The sequence below is a fragment of the Sturnira hondurensis genome, unplaced genomic scaffold, assembly GCF_014824575.4.
Source record: "Sturnira hondurensis isolate 20B ecotype Veracruz unplaced genomic scaffold, ASM1482457v3 Scaffold0008196, whole genome shotgun sequence".
In the NCBI taxonomy this organism is placed as follows: Eukaryota; Metazoa; Chordata; class Mammalia; order Chiroptera; family Phyllostomidae; genus Sturnira; species Sturnira hondurensis.
This window is the reverse complement of record NW_028080827.1, coordinates 17,843,734-17,865,187: the sequence shown is the minus strand read 5'-3', so window position 1 is coordinate 17,865,187 and position 21,454 is coordinate 17,843,734. Positions and strand designations below refer to the sequence as shown.

Genomic DNA, 21,454 nt, shown 5'->3' with positions numbered 1-21,454 from the left:
GAGAAACTTTAACAAAAGCATTTCTTTTTAAGAAATTAAGTAATACAAGGAAGAATAGAAAATGAAATAAAGAGATTAATTATACATTAAATATTAAGAGTTTTCACCCCAAGTGGCTGAGTTTACGACGTCAAACACTTTGCTATAAGCCAAGCAACTTAATCACTCTAAAACCATTCATGTTTCTGTGCCCACGTGACTGCTGTGCAAAGACGTGTCAAGAAGCTTAGCTGGGATTATACCATCTGCTGGGGCAATTCACTCACTTCTGTGAGCTTCGTCTACAGGGCAGCTATCCTGGGAATTACAAGGTAAGTACAAACTATGTCTTGTTCCATTCGCATAAGTGTAATATACAATACATAATATATAGCAAGAGTGTGAATGTTATGAAGTATTAGCAGGGATATACATCTTAAGGACTAGAGATTACACGAAGCATTTCCAACTTTCTATTTTTTTAAATACTTATAACCAATAAACTCCTTCTGTATAATTACATGTTTACTTTTGGGTAGTTCCTGACCTCCACATCTGGCTATCCGTGAAGATTTTGTTTCCGATATAGGTTCCATTTGCCTTTTGGAAAAAACCGGCTTTCCTACAGCCTCTGAAGTGAAGATCTAAGTCTGAGGCAATTGGTGTTAAAGTACGTACTGTGCAGAGCAGGAGACACGCCTCAACTGTAACTCACTGGTGCTTGACAGAATGTAGGTCCCTGGCTTTGGACGGTGGACTTGGGAAACGATTTTTATTTACCATTCTCCTGGTGCCATGTTAGGTGCTGGAGGCAGAGAGAGGAGCCAGCAGGGTTCCTGCCTTCCTGGAGTCAGGGTCTAGAGCAGAGAATCTAATGATCCTGAAGGAAATTTTAGAGTCTGTTGTAATCATGGTAAGTGCCAGAAGAAAAAGTGCTTAGTTACCAACTTATATTTTTCATTGTTCAAATATTAAGTGGCTGTTGAGGCTCAAATAGTTTGCTAAATATAAGGGCTATGGTAACAAGCAAAATACCAAACACATCCTAACACAGATTTTGAGAGAGAGATAATCCAACAATCATGAAAAATACACTGAGTGCTTTGAAGGGCAGATATGGTTCTATAAGGTTAATTAGGCCTTTATTTTCTTTCCATAATGAGTCTTCCATAATGCATTTAAGTGAAATAGTAGAAATATATTATATAGTAGGGGTAAGAATGGTCATGATTCAATTTACCTGTATATATGCTATGTCACAAAGTCAAATGTACTTCATCCTGTGGGTCACAGTTAAAAAAAAAAAGTCCAGAAAAAAAAAATAGTCCAGAAAGCCACTGTTCTAAGTGGCTTATATGTTTATTGATTTGAGGGCAGGGCAGGCAACATCGATTGGTTGCCTACCATACATGCCCCAAGCAGGGATCAAACACACGACTTTTTGGTGTACGGGGGGGGGGGGGGGGTGCACTAACCAATGTAGCTACCCCCCCAGGGCAGAGACCACTCACTTTTTTGAAGAAATGATGTTTTAGCTGAGCTCTGAAGAATAAACAACTATTAACTGTGGGGAAGAGGCAAGGAAGAACATAGCAAGTATCTGGAATATGCAAGGGCACTGTGTTAGGCCAAGAGATCAAAGCTTTGAAGGTCAACATGGCTAGAGCAAGGCGGGTGAGAGGGGAGGGGCCAGTCACTGCACGGCTTGGGAAGCCCTCGTCAGGAATTTGATTTTGCTTCTGAGAGTAGCTGGGAACCTTGGGAGGCTTTTAAGCAGAGGAATGGCTTAGTTTGCCACTTCGAAATGATCACTTTTGTCCCAGCGTGTGGAATAGAATTACAATAGTAGGGCATGAGAGGATACGTGGACACTGGTTGTCCAAGTGAGAGACAGATGATGGGGGCTTGGATTCCCGTGACAGCAGTGGAGGTAACATGAAACGGCTGGATTCCAAAAATTTAAGGGAAAAAACTTGGCAGGGATTTGAGATGAGTGGCAGCTAAGGAGAAGAAAGTATCGGGATGAATCCCAGGCTTCTGCACCTGAGACGTTCCTTGAGATAAGGAATCCTAGGGGATGAGGAGCAGTTCAGGGGAAGGGAAATGAGGGGGTCACTTGGCATACGTTGTATTTGAAGCACCCTTGAGATGTCTTGGAGGAGATGTGTTGTAGTCAGTTGTGTTGACGAGTTTGATCTCAGAAGAGAACTGGAGAATTTTATTATAAGTCGTTGGCACATAGATTAGTGAAGCCATAGACAAGCATGAAATCATTTAGAGAGTATTATGGAGACCTTTAAAAATACTAGCATCACTGCCTGGGGTCCTGGTAAACTGATTACTATAACCTCCACCCGCTCTGCCCCTTGTTCCCAGGCTCAGACGCAGCCAAGTGGGCACAGACCCAGGGACTGGTGTTGGAGAGATCCTGTACCATGCTGCTCGCTAAAGCACCAGACTGGTGTCCCTAAATCCCCATCCCCCACTCTCACTCCACCCCTTTGGCCCCTTCGGTTTTCTCCACTGCCTGCTGAATGGAGTCAGCACTCAGCCTAATGTTCAGGGCCCATGCAGCTTTATCCCAGTGCAGACTGCCTCCCAGCATGCACCACCTACTTGAGTCAAGCAGCTTAGCTCCCCCTCATTCTGCCCTGCCTCTGCTCCCTGGCTCAAGTTGCTTCCTCCCGGACTTAATACTCTTCACCCCACCTTTTCCCTGCTCCCAGGCTGTTCCCTGTCCCCCAGGGTCCAGGTCAAGGCCCACATTTCCTGAAGCTTCTAGGATACTCACCTTCCTCTAAAGAATATGGTCACATAATGTCACATAATGGTATGTACTTCTCACCTGGTACTTAGCAGAGGTAATCATCATTTTAGAGTATGTTCTAACTAGATCACTGTAGTCCTTGCTATTCTTAAGAGATGTATTTCCAGAATCCTCAAACTCTTAAACTGCTTCAGGAGCAAGGTTAGAACTGAGTAGAGAATATCTATGCAGGACGCAGGTTTTGGGTCACAGGTAAGGGACAGGAAGTTCATACTGGGGTCTCAGTAAAACTGTGGTGCTTCCCCATAGCTCAAAATTCTAATGGTGACAGAAAATCTGAGTGATAAATCCAAGAGTGCCAAGATTTGCTAACTTTCTTGTGTTCCCTACAACCCCCCATTCCTTGATGTCCCCTGTAAGAATAGGGTGATGGGGCAGATCACTTACTGATTACCCTGGGCCCTGTCTGATTCTGTAGCACAGAGAGACACTCCAATGTGCTGGGAAGCAGTCTTTTGCGTCTTACAGACAATAAGACACCGACAACAGTGAGTTTACAGAGGAGATGTGGGAATTAAGGGATTTGTCCATCTGGCCTCATTTGACCTCTCCACACTCAGATTACCTAAGATGCTAACACATGGGCATGGGGATGACCGCAGTGACCCCTAGCAGCAGGGCTTTGCAGCATCCTGGTGGGGAGGACAGATGGTACTAAGCCAGAGGTGCTCCCTGGTAAACCCTGGATGTTTGCAAAACACCCGACTGCGGTGAGGACCGTACAAGGGATTAAAACATATATTACAGGCAGTGATGAGCTTGAATTCTTGTGCATGAGTGAATTCTTGTGCATAAGGCAACAGAATCTTTATTTAATGTTGTTTAAAACTATTTAAAAATCAAATCCCTCCTCTCGTGATTATTAAACTGAAACATACTGCGCTTGATCTTAGCCTAAAGGCCCAGAAGCTGTGTGGGAATGAGCTTTTCATTCCTGGATTTCAGTGTTGGGAGACGCTGTTGACTGACACTCGCCGACTTCCTTACCAGAGGTGCACGAGAGTTCCAGATGTCCCCACTTTTCCTATCCCCTGATCCTGTCAGGCTTTTTAAATTTTGACTGTTTGAGCGTGTACGTCCATGTGTAGTGATATCTGATTGTTTTATTTTGCATTTCCCTGATGGCTAATGTGGTCAAACGACTTACCCAGTTATTGGCTATGTGGATAGTCTCTTTTGTGAAGTACGTATGAAAACTTCTTGCCTGCCCTGGCTGGTGTAGCTCAGTGGATTGAGCACAGGCCTGCGAACCACACAATCGCGGTTCAATTCCCAGTCAGGGCACATGCCTGGGTTACAGGCTGGTTCCCTGCAGGCCAACTCCCAGCAGGGGATACACGAAAGGCAACCATACATCGATGTTTCTCTCCCTCTCCTTCCCCTCTAAAGATAAATAAATAAATAAAATCTTTAAAAAAAAAAGAAAACTTCTTGCCTATTTTTGTATTGGGTCTTTTTCTTATTGATTTGTTTATGCTGAATATGAGTCCGTTGTCATTACATGTGCTGCAAATCTCTTCCTCTGCTCTGTGACTTTTTACTCTCTTAATGGTATCTTCTGATGAAGAGAGAGTCTTAACTTTAACCCAACTTACCAGTATTTTCCTTTATGGTTAGTCTTTTGTATAATCTGTTTAAAGAATGTTTGCCTATTATAAAGTCATGAATATATTCTCCAATTTTATCTTTAAGCTTTACCTCTTTACCTTTTATACCTTTTATATTTAGATCTACTGTCTAGCTAGAATTGATTTTTGTATATGACGTGAGGTGAGAGGTCAAGATTTTTATATTCTAGGTGGACATCCAATTGACCCAGAACAATTTACTGGAAGACCTTCATCTTCCTAGTGCTCCGCAGGGTCATAGGTCAAGGGTCCGTGTGTCGGGGTCTGTCTCTGGCCTTCCTCCTCTGTTCTGTGGGCCCTTCAGAAGTGCTCCCGTCAGGGCCACTCTGTCTCACTTCCAGTACCTTTCAAGTAAGTCCTGACATCGGAAAGTATAAGTCTTCCCACCGTGTTGCTTCTCCGTAAAGATTCTCTTGGCTTTTCTTCACCCTTTACATTTCATTTGAATTGTAGAATTAGCTTGCCAATTTACACCAAAAAAATTGATGGAATTTTGATATGTGGGATCTGTAAATCAATTCAGAAAGAGTTGAAATCTTTATAAGAGTGAGTCTGACCATCCATGGTCATGGCATGTTCCACTTAATCTAATATTTCATAATTTTTTGTCTTACACATCCTATGCTATATTGAGTCCTAGGTAGTTGATGCTAATATAAATGGTACTTTTAAAAAATTTCAATCTCTAATAAAAATTTTAAAAGATAACATTGACATAGTTTGATATTTGTGTATAGATACATAATTGATTCTTGCGTGTTGCCCATGTAGCCAATAACCTTCATAAATTAACTCATTCTAAGAGTTTTATTCTTACAGGATTTTTTTTTATTTTCTACATATAGTTATGTTATCTGTGAATAATGATAGCTTCATTTATTTCTTTCCAATCCTTATACTTTTGTTTTCCCCCTCTCTTATTGCACAGGCTAGCATCTCCAGTGCAATGCCGAACAGGACAAATGGTGGGGACTCCTCACCTCCTCATTCCTAATCTTGGGGATGTCTACCAGCTTTTCACATTAAATGGGATGTTTGCTTCAGCAATTTTAGAGATATTTTTATTAGGTTAAGGAAATTCTTAAGTTGCTAAAGAGTTTGTTGTTTCTTTAAATCATGAATAGGTATTAATTTTGTCAAGTACTTATTTTTGCATCTGTGGAGAGACATAATTATATAATTTTTTATTTTTATTCTATTGATGTTTACCTTTCTTCCCACTGATTGATTTTGGAATGTTAAGCCAACCTCTCATTCCTGTAATAAACTCAACTTGGCAGTAGTTTTCTATCCATAATTATTTTTGTTCATTTTCATTTATGATTTTTTTTCATTTATGTTCATGAGAGATGGCCTCTAATTTTCTTGTCAAGTTTGGTATCAAGGTGATGTCAAATGAGTTAGGAAGTATTCCTTCCTTCCTCTTTTGGAAGAGTTTTTGTAATTTGATATTTCTCCCTCAATTGCTTAAGTGAAAAACTCTTTTTTGACAGCACTGGCCACTTTGCCTTTTCCCCCTTGGCTGTGGGACCCAGCTAAGTCACAGAGCACTGAGGCCACCTGAGGGTCCTGAGCCTGGACCTCAGGGCTAGGCTCTCTGCCTGCCACCCTGCAGCCCACCTCAGCCTGCTCCCCATCTCCACACTCCTCCGCAGGATGAATGCCCTCGACGGTGTCCCTTTCAAGGTGTCCAAGGGCTTTGTGATAAGCACAGAGCTTCTGCCTGGGCCAGAACTCAGTGTCCCAGCCTGCAGGGAACTTCTGCTGGGTTCTATGGTAAGTGTATCTCTCTGTCTGTCTGTCTGTCTGTCTATCTCCTAGTTCCTGGGTCTGTGGGTCTGACACCGAGCCTCATGGGACCTTGATCCTTGATTTTAAAGGGCAGCTAAGCCTGCTCTGGTATATTCCATGGAATTTGGAAATAACCCAAGAGGAAAGGTGTTTCCTGAGGAAGACTGGTGATGGGGACTATTTAATGGGTCTTATTTTAGCCTTAGAATAACTGGAAGGTTGCCTATATAAAGTGAATGAGGCTCATTGCACAGATGTTCCAGCTCCTCTCTTCTCCGTCAGCCTGCTATTATGTCTAAAATTCCAACATTAGCTCTGGGTGGTGTGGCTTAGTGGATTGAGTGCCGGCTGGCACACCAAAGGGTCACTGGTTCAATTCCCAGTCAGGGCACATGCCTGGGTTGCAGGCCAGGTCCCCAGTATGGGGCACATGATAGGCAACCACACATTGATGTTTCTCTCCCTCACTTCCTCCTTCCCTTTTCCTCTGTTAATAAATAAATAAAACCTTTAAAAAATAAAATAAAATAAAACTCCACTATTAGGCCAGGCCTGGCCAGTGTGGCTCAGTTGGTTAGAGCATCATCCCATAGATCAAAAGCTTGCAGGTTTGAATTCAGTCTGGACACATGCCCAGGCTGTGTGTTCAGTCCCAGTCAGGGCACATATAAGAAGGCATCGATGTTTCTTACATCTGTATCTCCCCCCCACACACACACACACACTCCCCTGCCCTTACTCTCTAAAAACAATGAAAAAATGTCATAAGGTGAGGATAAAATAATAATAATAGAATAAAATTTCACCATTAGAATGACCCCTCTAGGTTAAGACACTAGATCTAGAATCCTCTGTTGAAACACAGAGTTGCCCAGGACTCATTAGAAAGGATTACTATTCCCCACGTCTGTCCTAGTGGCACCCTTAAAGCGCCCCCTGGCTCCCACCCTGGACTATGCTCCCAGTGTATGTGGTCACATCACATACCGCCTTAGGATAAACACAATTATTTAACTTCCAGGAGAATTGAGTTTACTTGAAGATTTACAGGGGAACCTACTGCATTTAAATTGTAACACAGATGTATCATTGGGTAGAATGCAAAAGTCATATGAATTCTTTAAAAATGAAAGAATAAGATTGCCAAGAATGTGGAGCTGGCATTGGGCCTCTTGAGACTGAGTCCTCAGGCTCTTGGGTGCTCCTTCTCCACTCTCTGCTGGGTGCTTTGTGGGAAAGTTTTGGGGATCTACATCAGCTCTCACTCATTTCGAACATGAGGAACCTGAGGCCGAGGAAAAGGAAATGATTTGTCCAAAGCTAGTGGCTAGACTAAAACCCAGATTCTGACTGCAGATCATTTGTATTAGCTAAGAGCAGGGTTGGAACACGAGGGACACCAGACAGGTTATGTTTGAAAGCAAAAAAAAAAAAAAAAGGTTGGGGGNGAAAGCAAAAAAAAAAAAAAAAAGGTTGGGGGGGAAGGTTCGGGAAGTCAGGAGCAGAGAGCACAGGCCAGGCAGGAGAGGCCTGGGCAGAGTCAGGTAGAGGGGCTTGAGTGGCCTGGGGCACCGGAGCAGGAGACCAGGTGCAGTTTTGCTTCATCTGCACCCTGGACTTGCACTGAGGATCCTCAAGTCAGGTGTCCAGAGTTGACATAAGCTTTGTAAAGCCCAGAGCGCCCTCTGTGGGGCAGGAGCCCTTGCTCTCCAGCCTGTGCTGTGGGCGCTCTCTCTGGCAGTAGAGCCTAGTACTGGTGGGAAAGGAACTTGCTTTACTGAGCTCCAGGGGAGGTGGGTTATCGCAGCCTTTCCCTCCCTGATGAGCTCAAGCGAAGCTGGGAAGAAGCCAGTCTAGTAGCAGAAAATAGGCACCCTTCTGCTAAGTCCATGTCTAGTGTCCTAGCCAAATTCTGACCTGGCTTTGCCTCCTCCTCCAGGGTGGGCACCTGCAATTCCTTGAGCCACTTCCCCTTCCTGAGCCTCCATCTCTTTTCCTGTTGGCCCAAACTAAAAAATAGAGAAGCACGAGACTCCAAGTATGATTTACAGCCTCAAGTTCACTGCGCTATATTCCCAGTGTTAAGAACTCGAAATACATTTTCCCATAACAGTGGTGTGATACATGGTGGTTAGATTACCAGATGAACCTATAGTGGCCTAAAGGGAAAAATAATAACAGCTATCATTTACTGAGCACCTGCTAGGCACCAGGCCCATGCTAGAACCTCTTTACATGTTCAGTCTTCTCTCTGATTTGTATGACCTTTTAGCATCTGGCTGTTCCTACCCCATGGCACAGGAACGAAAGCTCCCATCTGAGTGGTCCACAGGGTCCCATGGCTGACGAGCAATGCAGACAGGATTCCCACAGGGGTCGGTGGGACCCCTGAGCCCTGGCCCACCCCTTCACCCTGCTCCTGCCCAAGGAGCCTTTCCTTCCACACTTAGAGCCTCTTTAAATCTGTTGTGTGTGTGAATAATATATACATGTTATGTATTATATATATACACATACACATATATGCAAATTTATATGTATGTATAAAGTGTTATAGAGCAGAGTTGACAAATATTTTCTATAAAGAGCCAGAAGTAAAAATTGTCGGGAAAGAGCAGGTTTGAGTAATTGCCAGAGTTTTTATAGACCTTAGGGAAAGGAGAGGGTGGGCATGGCTCTGTTTCAATAACACCTTATTTATACAGACAAGGTGTGGGCATCAATTTGGCCCCCAGGCAGTTTGCCTACCTGCCACTGACACCTTCCCATCTGCCCTGCCCCCCAGCTTCGCCCCTTCCCTGATGGCCTCTGTTATTCATTCTTTATATATTCTAGATTCTTACATGTGTATATGCAAGCAAATACAGCTATTTCCTCCTTTTTATACCAAAGGTAGCACTTTATAGAAACTGTTCTTGATTTTCTCACTTATAAAAATCTCCCATATCTGACCATAGAAAGCGTCTTCAGTTTCGTTGTTCACTGAAATATTGCATTATGTGGACACATCACATTTTGTCACCTGGGTCCCTCCTGATGTACACTTAGATTCTTCCAAGGCTTTTCCCACTACAAATAGTGCTGCAGGAAATGAGTATATGCAGATGTCCTTTCGAATTTGCTTATGTAAATTGTCAAACCCGCTCTGGCTCTGCATAGGGGTTGTCCTGATTTACATCCTGACCAGCAACACACCGTGACTGCCTGCACCTCCCACACGCCCCAACAGGATGTCATCAGAATTGGGTCTTTGCCAAGGGACAGGCGAATGGCATTTCAGCATAGTTTTCTTTTGCTTTCTCTCATTATGAGTAAGGTGGAGCAGCTTTTTCTGTGTTTAAGAGCCATTTGTATTTCCTTTTCTGTGGACTGTCCATATTTTTTTTGTCCATTGTTTTCTGTTTGGCTGTTGGTCTTCTCTATTAGTAAAGTTAGCTTTTGTGTGTGATGTGGGTGCTGTTTCCACTCCACTCCCCAGCCCCCCAGTTTGGCACCTGCCTTTGACCTTGCTCATGAGGCATATTTGCCCTGTGGATTTTGGGTGCATGCCTGTGTGCATGTGTATGGCTTCCAGGTTTTGATTCAGAGAAGAAAGTCTGTCCCCATTTGAGGTTGTAAAGGGTTTCTGTCCTGTTTTCTCCTGGTACTTCTATGGTTTAATATCACACATTTGAATCTTTGATCCTTTTGGAATTTTTCCTTGTGTATACAATGTGAGAATGGATCCAACTTTATTTTCCCCTGAATAGCTAACACCATTTATTGACTAGTTCCTCTTTTTCTCATTGCTTGAAATGCCATCCTTATTATTTGCTAAAGCCCCATAGATATTGAGGTCTATTTCTGGGCTTTCTATTCTCTACTTTTAATCCATCTTTGCCAGTATCCTAGCTTTAATTATTGATGTTTTATAATATAATAAAACAGCTGAGAGGGCCAATTCTCTTTATCTTTTCACCTCCAGAGATTTTCTATCTATTCTTATTTGTTTGTTCTTCATATGAACTTTAGAATCATCCTGCTTAGTTCCCTGAATTATGTTGGTATTTTTATTGGGTCTTTGTCTCATTTTATCCCCTAAGTCCCACCAGCTTAGTGTCTTTCTCCGCAATTCTGCCTCATCAGTTCTGAAGTTGTCTTTTTCCTCCTCTGTTTTTCACGACTCATCTATTTTGCTCCAGCGTCTTTCTCTAGCCATGTATTCATCACACACACTTAACTAATGTCCACTCTGTGCCAGGCCTGCCTGCCCTGGGCCCTGAGGGTACAGAGCAGAGTAAGACACAGTCCTTGACCTCAGTCAGGGAGCCACTCTGGACCAGCTACATGATGCTCTCCTCCCCAACCTAGGGTCAGGTCAAAGGCGGGAAGGTGGCAGTGTCTGTGATCTGTGTCCGTTTTCGTCTGTCTGCCTCCCCTTTCGCACACCACTTCCTCCCGCCTCTCTCTTCCGTAACTGGCCATCACAGAGCATTGAGATTGCCTTTAAATTTTTAAAAATATTTTAATGGCATTTTATATTCTTGGTTCTTAATTTTAAAGGTAAGCAATGGGAATATTTTATTTTTGCCTCAGTTTTAAACTCTCAAGCTAGATTGTATATGTGGACTCCAGACCGCTTTTTTAGGTGGCCGGCTATGTAGTGGATAAAGCCCTATAGTCAGATGGACAGAGAAATCCCATCTTAGCCTCCAATCTGACCTCCAGCAAATTAAATTTTCTGAGCCTCATTTTCATAATCTGGATGTAGGAATACCGGTAATACAAAAACCTACTAAGTAGGATTCAATAAAGATTAGTGAATTTTACACGTCCTGGGTCCCAAAGTAACCTCGAATTGCAGCTAGGACGTTGGAGGAGGGTATTATTCCAGAGGTTCCCAGCCCCCCAGGTGGAGAACCAGCACTGGTCTGTAGCCTCTTGAGAATCGGGCCATGAGGGAAGCTCGCCTGAGCTCCCTCTGGTGTCTCCATCCCATACCACCCCCGACCCTGTCATCAGGAGGTGAGGGGCAGTGAGCAAGGATAGCTGTTGTGAGCTCTGCCTTCTGCCCCCAACCCCACCTGAGCTCCGCCTCCTGTTACCCGCCCCCATTCTGTCCCCCCAAAAAGGTTGGGGACCGCTGTTTTACTCCACAGGGAAGTTCATTTGTCTGGGCGGGTCTCCAAGGCTGGCTGTTTACTGACAAATGATGCATTTGCTAAATTAAGATAATTTTTTGAGAGGGGAAGGGAGGGAGGGAGAGAAACATCAGTGTGTGGTTGTCTCTCGCTCGCCCCCTACCAGGGATTTTGCCTGCAACCCAGGTATGCATCCTGACTGGGAATGGAACCAGGTACCCTTCTGTTCATAGGCCGGCACTCAATCCACTGAGCCACACCAGCCAGGAATGCTAAAACCCCATTTTACTGGAGAAAGCTTTTAAGCTGCTACTGTTCAATTACATACTAAATAGGAAAGGGACTTAGATACTAGATTTCACTACATTTCACTGTGTCCGTTATGCAGAGGTTACCGTTACTTTGTTACTGATGTCTGTCTACTCCAGTGTTCACTAAAATGGGGGTGGGCTGTGATGGCTGCCTGGGGCTCAGAATTGGGAGTGTGCAGGTCTGGCAAGTCTTTGGCTAACAGGGGCTCCGGAGACCAGACGGTAGGGGTGTGCCCTCAAGCCCTGGCTTGCCTGCCTGATCCTCATGTAGCCTTCTCTCTGCAGCACGACTTCAGCCTGGAGAGGAGGACTCTCTTCTGGGTGGAGGCTGTCGTCCGGGGACCCTGCCAGTTCCAATGCGATGCCGCCGGGACAGCTTCAGCCCCTCCTGCCTGGTACCTGCTGGCTAGCCCGGAATACCGGCCGACACCTGCGCCGGCCCCGGCCCCAGCCAAAGGCCCTGAGGCTGGACCCCAGGAGCAGCTGGAGGAGAAGGGAGAAGAAGAGGAAGAAGCCTCCCCTGCCAGGGAGGGAAAGCCGGGTCCTTGCAGCCCCCAGGCCAGCGCTCCTGCGAGTCCCAGCTCAGGCCGTCACCGGTCCTCGCTGGACTTGCTGCGCGGCGTGAGGCTGGAGTTGGCGGGTGCCCGGCGGAAACTCTCGGAGGGCAGGATGGCTTCCCGTCCCCGCACCCTCCTGCAGCGCATCCGCCACCGGGCGCTGAGCCTCTGCCCCAGCCCCGAGCCTCCCCAGGGCGCCGAGCCCCCGCTCCCCAGTGCACCCGCGCCGCCTCCTCGGCCCTCCACGGCCGGTGCCATGCCCCCGCTGCGGAGCCACAAGCCCACGGTCGCGGTAAGGAACTTGCCCGCTCTGCCAAGTCTGCAGATCAGTAGCGAAGCCCCCACTGTCTGAGGCCCCAGCCTGGTCCACGGCCTCAGTCCCCTCTGGTCTGCGCTCTTCCCCGTTACTTTATCTGCTGCTCTCACCAGGCGCTGTAAACAGTGCTGTTGTTCTTCCTGCGGCCCTTTGCCTAGAATATTCCCTGCTCAGAGGGCCCCCATTCCCTCTGTTTCCTTTGAGCCTTCTGTGCCTCTGTTAAGGCGCATGTCACTTAAATGGCATTATCTCGTACCTGTGTGTCTCTCTCTTCTAGTGGAATATGAGTTCTTTCAGGGCAAGGGGCGAATAGTGTTCATTTTTGTTTCCAGAGCACCCAAGAGCAGGCTTGGCCGATAGGGGGCGCTCAATGAATGTCTGTTGCATTAATGAATGTGACTCAGATCCAGGGCTTGCCAGGGGCCAAGGCTTGCTGTAGACTGGGAGAGCTGGAGTCTCAGTCAAGAAATAGTCGCCGTCCCTTAGTTCCTGCCAGACACTGGGTTGGAAGAGACAAGGTCAAAACCACTGGATGAGGAGAGTTTCCCAGGGGGCGTGGGGACCAGGCAGCACTGTAGAGGGGAGTGATCATGTGCTGAGAAAGGTGAGGGTTGTGAGGGTTGTGACGGTTGGAAAGGCTTCAGGACAGGTCTGTACCTGTAACAATGGGAGCAGAAGTGAACTTACCGTGAAATCAATGAAGCTTTAGCCTCTTTCCTGGCTTTGCTCTATCTGAAGCTTTATGCCTGATTTATGTTTGTAATTGTGTCTGTTTTCTTTAAGAGGTACAAATTGTGTACCCATAAAATTCCACACAACCACGATCTAGATCAGATGGGGCCGGTCAGGACTGGGAACAGGAGGTAGGGACAGGGCACAGCTTTTTGCCCCACCCCCAGCAGCCCCACAGCCAAACCAGGAAGCACAAGTCCAACAGGAAATTAAATACAAAAGAGACCCGAGGTCTGGTTTTTCTGCTCACTGGTGTCACTGAAGCGCGCGCTGAGCCATCCCTTTTCTACCTTGTAAAGAGGGCCAGCAACCCTGCACACAGTTGTTTGGAGCAAATGTAGGGATGGGGCTCTGTGAACTGGACCGGCGATTCCCACATCAGGGACCAGGTGCAGACACCAGGGTGGCTCTTCCCTGATCCAGACTCCGTTTAACCCTAGCAGCAGTCCTGTCTGTGAGTGTGTGTGTTGGGGGTCCGGGGACTGGGGACAGGTTCTGTACAGAAGGAAACTGAGGCTGAGAGCAGCTAAGACTCTTTTTTGAGGTCACAGCATAGACTCAGATCCTAAGATTTGGATGTTTTCCACTCTGGGGGTAAAGAGTAGGCCCAAGGGTGAAGTCACGGCAGAGAAATCCTGAGCAGATGGGAATGGGTGGGGCAGGAGGGGACAGGTGGTGCGTTCAGGGCTGGCAGATAGGTGCTTCTTCATAGGGGAAGGGTGAGGAGTGATGCCATCCAGACCAATTGAAATGCCCTTAAGCCATCAGTCTTAGCCCAGGGTTTGTATGGGTCTCTCCAGCACCATGGCTGTGTCCTGTCTCTGCCCCACTCTATGCCCTGCCAAGCCTCAGCCAAATTCAAGAATGAGGTCTGGCCGGAAGATCCTCCTAGCGGGTGAGGTAAAGAACCCTGGATTTGATTCTGAGCAGGGTCTGGATTTGATTCTGAGCAGGGTTCAGGTCCCAAATATGCACAGCTTGCCAGGTCATTAACTTCTCTGAACCTTGATTTCAATACCAGTAAGGTGGGAAAACAGGATGGATCTATCCTGTTTCTCTTACAGGGTTGTTCTAAGCTATAAATGAAATAATTATCATGTACTGGCAATTTCTGTATGCCAGGTCTTTTGCTAATTACTTTTCTCACATTGGCTTATAGCCTTGTAACAACCCTTGAGGTATCTAAGTATGTTTGCCTTCATTTTACATGTGAGTAAACTGAGTAAACAGTAGAGATGTGGGGTTCAAACCCAGGTCTGCAGGACTCCAAGCTCTTCACAGCATTAGCCCCCGGACTCTGTAGAGAAAGTGGCATGCAAAGGCACCTTTAAAAATGTGCTGCCTGGCCAGATGATAGCTTGACACATTCAGCTTGTCTGTATTTCAGTCCCTCAGCCCATACACCTGCCTGCCACCTCTTGGGCGGGAGCCCCAGCCTCTCGTCACCCACAGATTGCATCCTGATTCAGCTGACGTGCTGTCTGCCCTCAGCCAGGAGGAGCAAGACCTCATTGGGCCAGTGGTGGCCCTGGGGTACCCGCTGCACAGGGCCATTGTGGCTCTGCAGAAGACAGGGCGGCAGAGCCTGAGCCAGGTGAGTGATCGTCCAGAGCTGGGGGGCTGTGCAGCCGTAACCCGGTGGGTGGCCATGTGGTTTTATCTTCACCTTGAAGAAGTTTTGTTTCCTTATCTTTAGAGGCAGAATCTCGGCCTCTAATTATCAGGGGTTGTGAGCAAGTTTCTAGACCCTCATGCTACCATTTCATAGGAGTTTATCAGGAACCCCCATGCCCACGGGGGGAGTCTCCATAGTCTCCTCCTCTCCTGGTCTCTGCCCCAGATACAGGGGCTGGAGCTTCAGGTGGCCAAGAAGCTCTCTAGAGCTGCCCAATAGAACTTTCTGCGATGAGAGAGATATTTTATACTTGTCCAACACAGTACCCTCTAGCCATGGTTACTTGAAATGTGGCGAGTGTGACTGAGAATTTTATTTAATTGTGATTAATTAAAATAGTCACCTGTGGCTACTGGATACTATATTGGATGGTGCAGCTCCAATCACTTCCCTCAACAAATGGTTTGCCCATACTGATCTCTCTTTTCATCCATCTGCCCATCTAATCGACAGTACTCATCAGGCACTTCCTGGGTATTTAGATGCAACTAGGAGGTATGGGACACCAGAGTACGTAAAAACCAGTGCTGTGTGTTGGAATCCCCAGGAAGCAGACTCAGGTGGAGGATAGGATAGGATAGGATAGGATAGAATAACTATCCTATGCAGGATAGTTATCAAGGAGGCTGTTGGGGCCAACCCCTGGCAAAGGAAGTGGACAGAAGCAGAAGTGAGTAGATGGAGACATTGAACTTTGTAGACTCAACAGCATCGGCTAAGCCTATAGTTCTGGAGCTTACACGGCCTTTCAGAGTCACTTGAAGGGTGACCGAGGTGGTTAGGTCTTTATATCCCTGTATCCATCAGTCATTAGTGGCACTGATATTTTGTAAACACCTTCTCTGTGCCAGTTCCTCAATCTGAATGTATACAATTAGGCCTCCTCAATTCTGCATGGTTGCTATTGCTGTCCCCACTTTGCAGATGAAGAAACTGAGGCTGGCCTAACTCTGAACCTGTGTTGCACAGTGCCCTTCTCTCATTTTCTGTGTGAGAGCCCACACTGACCTGAGATTTAAGAATAGATCTCAAGTTGCCCCTACCTTCAGCTGCCACCGAAAACCAGGACTGTGGCTAATAGACTAGCCAGAGGATTGTGAGGCAACTGGTCCACAGAGCGGGCTCTGACATGCCCCGCCCCCCAGTCTCTAGGTCCTGTGACAAGGCTGAGGTCTCATCACTGTGAAGCTCTGAGGATGAGTAGGAGCCAGCACAGGCACTGGCCTCCCCATGGGTGGGCTGGAAGAACCCACCTCATTAGGAACGTGGTGTTTGCAGACAGACTGACCACCTGCCTGGCCTGCCAGGTCTCTGGGCAGCGCTCTGCCCTGGTGGGCAGTCAGGGGCTATGCCCTGAGGGGTGGGCCGGAAGGTCCATTGGATAGCTTCATCTACCCTCCCCCACCAAGTACATCTTTCCCTCTAGTCTGCAAAGTTCCACCACTAACTAAGCAACTCCTTTGGGTTCAGGTTCCTTCTCCCCTTGAAAGATATATGCTGCAGTAAATCCTTTATGGCCAGAGACAGTCCACAGGGAAGGGCACCAGAGGGTCTTCACTGAGAAGAGCCAGGAAGAGCGGAGGAGACATAGACGATAAGCCCTGGCCATCACTCCTTCCCTTTTTCACAAGGGTCAAAGTGAGGGACGGGCATGGGTGGCACCTGTGAGGCCCATAGGCCAGGTCCAGACTTGTGATGGGGCGTCAGGCACGGGAGCGCCCCTCCTCGAACCTCTCCTTATTCACAGATTGGATGGAGGAGAATATGTGCTGATCATCAGTGACTTCTGGGGTCCCATCCTGGGGTCTGAGGCAGGCCTGGTGGCATTTAAAGTCCCACAGGTCCCCCAAACTGACCAAGTAGCAGAATCTTTACAAATGCAATCAGCACCAAGGTCACAAAGCACTGCTGTGGGTGAGCTAAGAGATGAAGGGAGCACCCCCATCTGCCCTTAACCCTGCTCCCATTTTCATCTTCAGAAACCCTGTCTACACGCAAGCTAGCTCAGGCCCCTCCTCCAGCAGCTGGCCCTGGGAGAGTGAGGTGATCTAGGCTCTAGTCCTGGGCCCCGGGGCAAGCTGCCCATGTTGCCTGGACCTCAGTTTCCTCGTTGCGCAAGGAAGGCGCAGCTGGGTGGTTTTCCAAATGTGCTCAGAGCAAGGTCTAGGTGTTCTGGGGCAGATGCTTGGAGAGTTCGAGAGCTGAAACCATTAGCCTATATTGTCTGTGCTTTCTGCCCAGCTCTGAAGGTCTGCAGAAACCCAACCTGCTTCCTTTCTACTCGTACCCATAATTTTTAAGGTCTGGCGCCTTCATTTGGCACCGACTCCCTACAAATCCTGCTCTGGTTCGCCTGGCCCTTGTGATTTCCTATATCTGGTTTATCTCCCCCACTGAGCTGTGAGCTCCTTGAAGGTAGTTCTTAATTCATTTTATAAACACAGCACGTATTTACTGAACTCCTTCTGCCTGCCATTGGGGTGCGGGGAAGCGGTGGTGAATAAGACTGACACAGCCCTTCCCTCAGGGAGCAAAGTCAGTGGACAAAAAAGATGAGGAACATAGTAGGGCAGTCACACAGGTACGTGCCGTGGGAGCGGCAAGCAGGGCGCCTTGGAAACGGGGCACAGTGGTCCCCGATAAGAGAAGTGAGGCTGGCCTTGGGGAGGGGGCTGGGTCTACAGAGGTCAGGGGGCTGGGGCTAGAGCTGAGGCAATGACATGACAGGGGCAGGAGCAGGCAGGCCTCTGAGCCCTGGTTGGGAGACAGAGCTTCATCCCGACCTGATGACTAAGTAGGAAGTGAGCCGAACAAGGGTCCAGCCTTGAGATCCTCCTCCGCCCCCTCACTTTCTGGCACTGAGGCAGGACTATTGTGTGGTGGGGAGTCAAGAAGTCCTGGGTGGCAGAGATGCACTCGGCTAGGGGTGGGGTGGGGACACACAGGTGTGGATGGCACCTTCACACAGGTAGGTGCTTCCCAGGAGGGTGAGCAGGCTGGGATGGGTGGCGGGTGAGACGCCTGTTTTGCAGGCCTGTCCCCTCCCAACGTGGGTTCTGGGAACACCTTAACTCGCCCTGGCAGTCCTTTTCCTGGGTTCCAGCCCTCAGTTTGGGATAGTTGGTCAGGACTTGCTTTCCGCCTGTCTCTAGAGGAGACCTTGGTTTCTCTTCTGTTGACTCCTGGGGTTTCTGGGCCTATGTTGGGTGTGGTGGGGTGTCTAGACAGCTGGTCTGAGCTCAGGCCTCAGTGAGGTCCTTGGGGTGACTCCTCCACTCCGCCCGCTGCCCCAGCCACGCCTCTCATCACCCCTCCCTCTTTGCCCCTCTCCAACGCAGTTTCTCAGCTACCTCAGCGCCTGTGACCGGCTGCTGCGGCAGGGCTATGAGGAGGGCCTGGTGGAGGAGGCCATGGAGATGTTCCAGTTCTCTGAGAGCCAGGTCAGCCCCGCCCCCTGCCTGGGCCCCAGGGAGGCGAGGGATGGGGGTGCACACGCAAGCCTGGTACGTCAGGGGCATGGTACCAGAGCCAGCCTGGGGACCGTAAGGAGACGGTGCAGGGAGATGAAGCACAGAGGTGAGGGGACAAGCTAGGGAGACAAACCAGGGGCAAGGCTTCTGTACTATTTAACAGAATCAACACAGGTGTTATTGAGTGCCCGCTCTTTGTTAGACACCCAGGTGGGAACCACAGGCAGCACAGAGATACTTGAACTTGCTGCTCAGGGAGTCTGCTGCCTGCCTGGAACCCGGGGTGCAGGCAGCTGTGGCTCAGGAGTCATTCTGGGTGGTGATGACTATGACCTGTCCACACTCAGCAGCTGGTCTGGGATCCTCAGCAGCTCTTTCCAGAGGCCTAGGGAGGGACCAGTGAGGGGGCAGGATACAGGAGGGAGGGAGGAGGAGCAGAGAAGTTTTAAGCACTGGGGCCACAGGAGGAAGGAAAGTGGAGGCTGTACTCTGTGAAACACTGGCAGAGTTTGGGGTGCGGGCAGAGACCCCAGGCTGTGCATCTCTGGGCACCAGGATTTGACCTTCTTTCCCTCCCTGCCCCAGTGCCCAAGCACAGGCAGTCAGCAGTGAGCTGGAGTCAGGGGGCAAAGCCAGGACCAAGTCAGGGGCCAGGCTGGGGCCTTCTTCCTCGGCACAGAAGAGAGGTCCAAGCCCAGGTCACTTCAGCAGCACAGGGGAAACACGGGTGTTGCCCAGGATCAGGCCACAGCTCTTTGGGAGCAGATACAGAGAGGACACCAGGGCAGGGGCTCTCTGGAATGGAGACCGAGCCTCAGTGGCCTCTCTGCCTCCCCTTCCTCAGGCCGGGGAGTTCCTTCGCCTTTGGGAACAGTTCAGCGACATGGGCTTCCAGCAGGACCGGATCAAGGAAGTGCTGCTGGTCCATGGCAACCACCGCGAGCAAGCCCTGGAGGAGCTGGTGGCCTTCGCCCAGTGACCACTGGGGCACTCTGCAATGCCCGGGCACCCCAGACCTGTGCTAAACCCAGCAATCCGAGTTCTAACTATGGACAACATAAGAATGACAAAGCGATGCATGTTCACTACAGAATGCAAACAGTGCCAAGGGGTGGGAGCAAATACTATAGAAGGAGGCAGCACTTGGCACCTTGGGTTTTCAACTAGACCAGTCAACGGGAGAAAACCAGCTTACTGGCACACGTAGCGCACGTCATGTGGGAAGAACCTCAGGGAAAAGTAGCTCAAAGCAGCAGTTTAGATCTCTGGTGTATGTAGCATCAACAAAGAACAAATTTGCAGAGAGATAACAGGATACAGGAAATCGGTTTAGGCTTCCAAGAATGGCAAATTCTTGGAAGGTGAACATGGGAGGGACCTAACAGTAAGGTTCGTTTGCAGATTCATTCCTCTGGTGCATCTCTGGAAGGAGAAACATCTGTCTCAAGGAAAGGGAGATTTTTCTCCTGCCTTTAGACAGAAAAGGGCAGGAGGAACTTTTCCTACATTTGCTGCTGCTTCATTGCCTTCAGCTCAAAATAATCTTCATGTCAAAGAGACATACTTTGGGGTGAGATTCTGGTCTCTTTCAATACCAAAAGAATCAGCTAAAACAGTAGCCTGTGGGGAGGGGCAGATGGGAGGGTGTGGGCATGGAGTAGCGTTTTCTTGTGCAAACCTTGTAAAAACTACCTTGGTTTGACTCTTTAAACTGTGTGCATTAGCAACTTTGCTTTTGAGAAACTGAAAACAAAGAAGGAATGATGGGCAATTCTTTGGGGTCCTCTGGGCACCTGGTCTAGCTGTGAAGGAACACCTAACTGTGGGGCCAAAGATCTCATTCCTGGTTTTGGGTCTGCTGATGACTGGCTCCATTTCCCCAGGAAAAGCAGAGACCAGACCTGGCCGCTGTTCACAAGAACCCCCGGGGAGGGCTGTAAACAGCTGCAGGTCCCACTTTTGGGTAATCTGACTCAGAAAGTTCAGCTTGGTGGGCCCTAGGGATCTGTTTTGTTTTTATAAGAAGCTCTCTGGGGATTTTTTTAAAGTCTTTTAAAAATATTTGCTCTTTGTCATTGATGTTTGCCTTCACTCATTTCTCCCACCCCCTGCCACCTCCTAGCCCCACCTCTGGCAACTGCTAATCTGTTATCTGTATGTGTGAGTCTGGTTTTTTATTTTTAGATCCCACATATGAAATCACACAGTATGTATCATTCTCTGACTACTGTTTCATTTAGCATAATGCCCTTGAGGTTCATCCATATTGTTACAAATGGCAAGATTTCGTTCTTTTTTTATAGCTGAATAATAATTATGTATAACTATTATATATATGACATATGTATATGTCACTATTTCTTATTTATTCCTCACCTGAGGACATTCTTATTGATTTTAGAGAGAGGGTAAGTGAGGGAAAAGGAGGGAGAGAAACATCAACTGGTTGCCTTTTGTAACGGGGGACCAAACCCACAACCTAGGATATGTCCTGACAGGGAGTTGAACCCAAGACCTTTCAGTTTGTGGGACGACCCCCAATAAACTGAGCCACACTAGCTGGAGCCACAATTTCTTTATTCATTCACCTATTGATCTATTCATAGACACTTAGGTTATTTCGATATCTTGGCTGTTGTAAATAACACCGCAGTGAATATAGGGGCATATATATATATCTCTTACTGATTTTGTGTGTGTTTTTTTTTTCTGGATAAATCCCAGATTTGAGATTGTATGGTTTTTCTATTTCTAATTTTTTGAGGAACCCCCACGGTGTACATTCCCACCACCAGGGCACAAGGGTTCCCTTTTCTCCCCGCGTTTGCCAACACTCCCTTCTTGTCTTCTCGACCACAGCCGCTCTAACAGGTGTGAGGCGGAGCTCGCTGGGGTTTTGACTTGCGTTTCCCTGGTGATTAGTGATGCTGAACATCTTTTCACATATCTTCTGGGCATCTGTGTGTTCTTTGGCAAAATGTTTCTATAGATCTTCTCCCTATTTTTTAATCTGATTGTTTTTTGCTGTTGAGTTGAGTTCTCTATGTA

At 47.8% G+C, this 21,454-nt stretch overlaps 1 protein-coding gene across 6 annotated transcripts; it reads left to right on the top strand.

The window, feature by feature from the left end:
• Nucleotides 1–161: 161 nt before the first annotated feature.
• Nucleotides 162–20,619, top strand: UBAP1L (ubiquitin associated protein 1 like). Of its 6 annotated transcripts, none has more exons than XM_037054136.1 (7): nucleotides 162–311; nucleotides 1,475–1,653; nucleotides 5,928–6,210; nucleotides 11,942–12,505; nucleotides 14,649–14,855; nucleotides 18,275–18,376; nucleotides 19,251–20,619. In XM_037054136.1, the coding sequence occupies exons 3-7, from the start codon at nucleotides 6,091–6,093 to the stop codon at nucleotides 19,383–19,385; spliced, it is 1,128 nt and encodes a 375-aa protein (XP_036910031.1). In that variant the 5' UTR covers nucleotides 162–311; nucleotides 1,475–1,653; nucleotides 5,928–6,090; the 3' UTR covers nucleotides 19,386–20,619. The 6 variants fall into 6 exon arrangements, with proteins under 6 accessions (XP_036910031.1, XP_036910026.1, XP_036910029.1 ...); XM_037054131.1 differs by lacking the exon at nucleotides 1,475–1,653 and adding an exon at nucleotides 569–710 and having other exon boundaries at nucleotides 6,090–6,210; XM_037054134.1 differs by lacking the exon at nucleotides 1,475–1,653 and adding an exon at nucleotides 569–710.
• The last annotated feature ends 835 nt before the right edge of the window (nucleotides 20,620–21,454 follow it).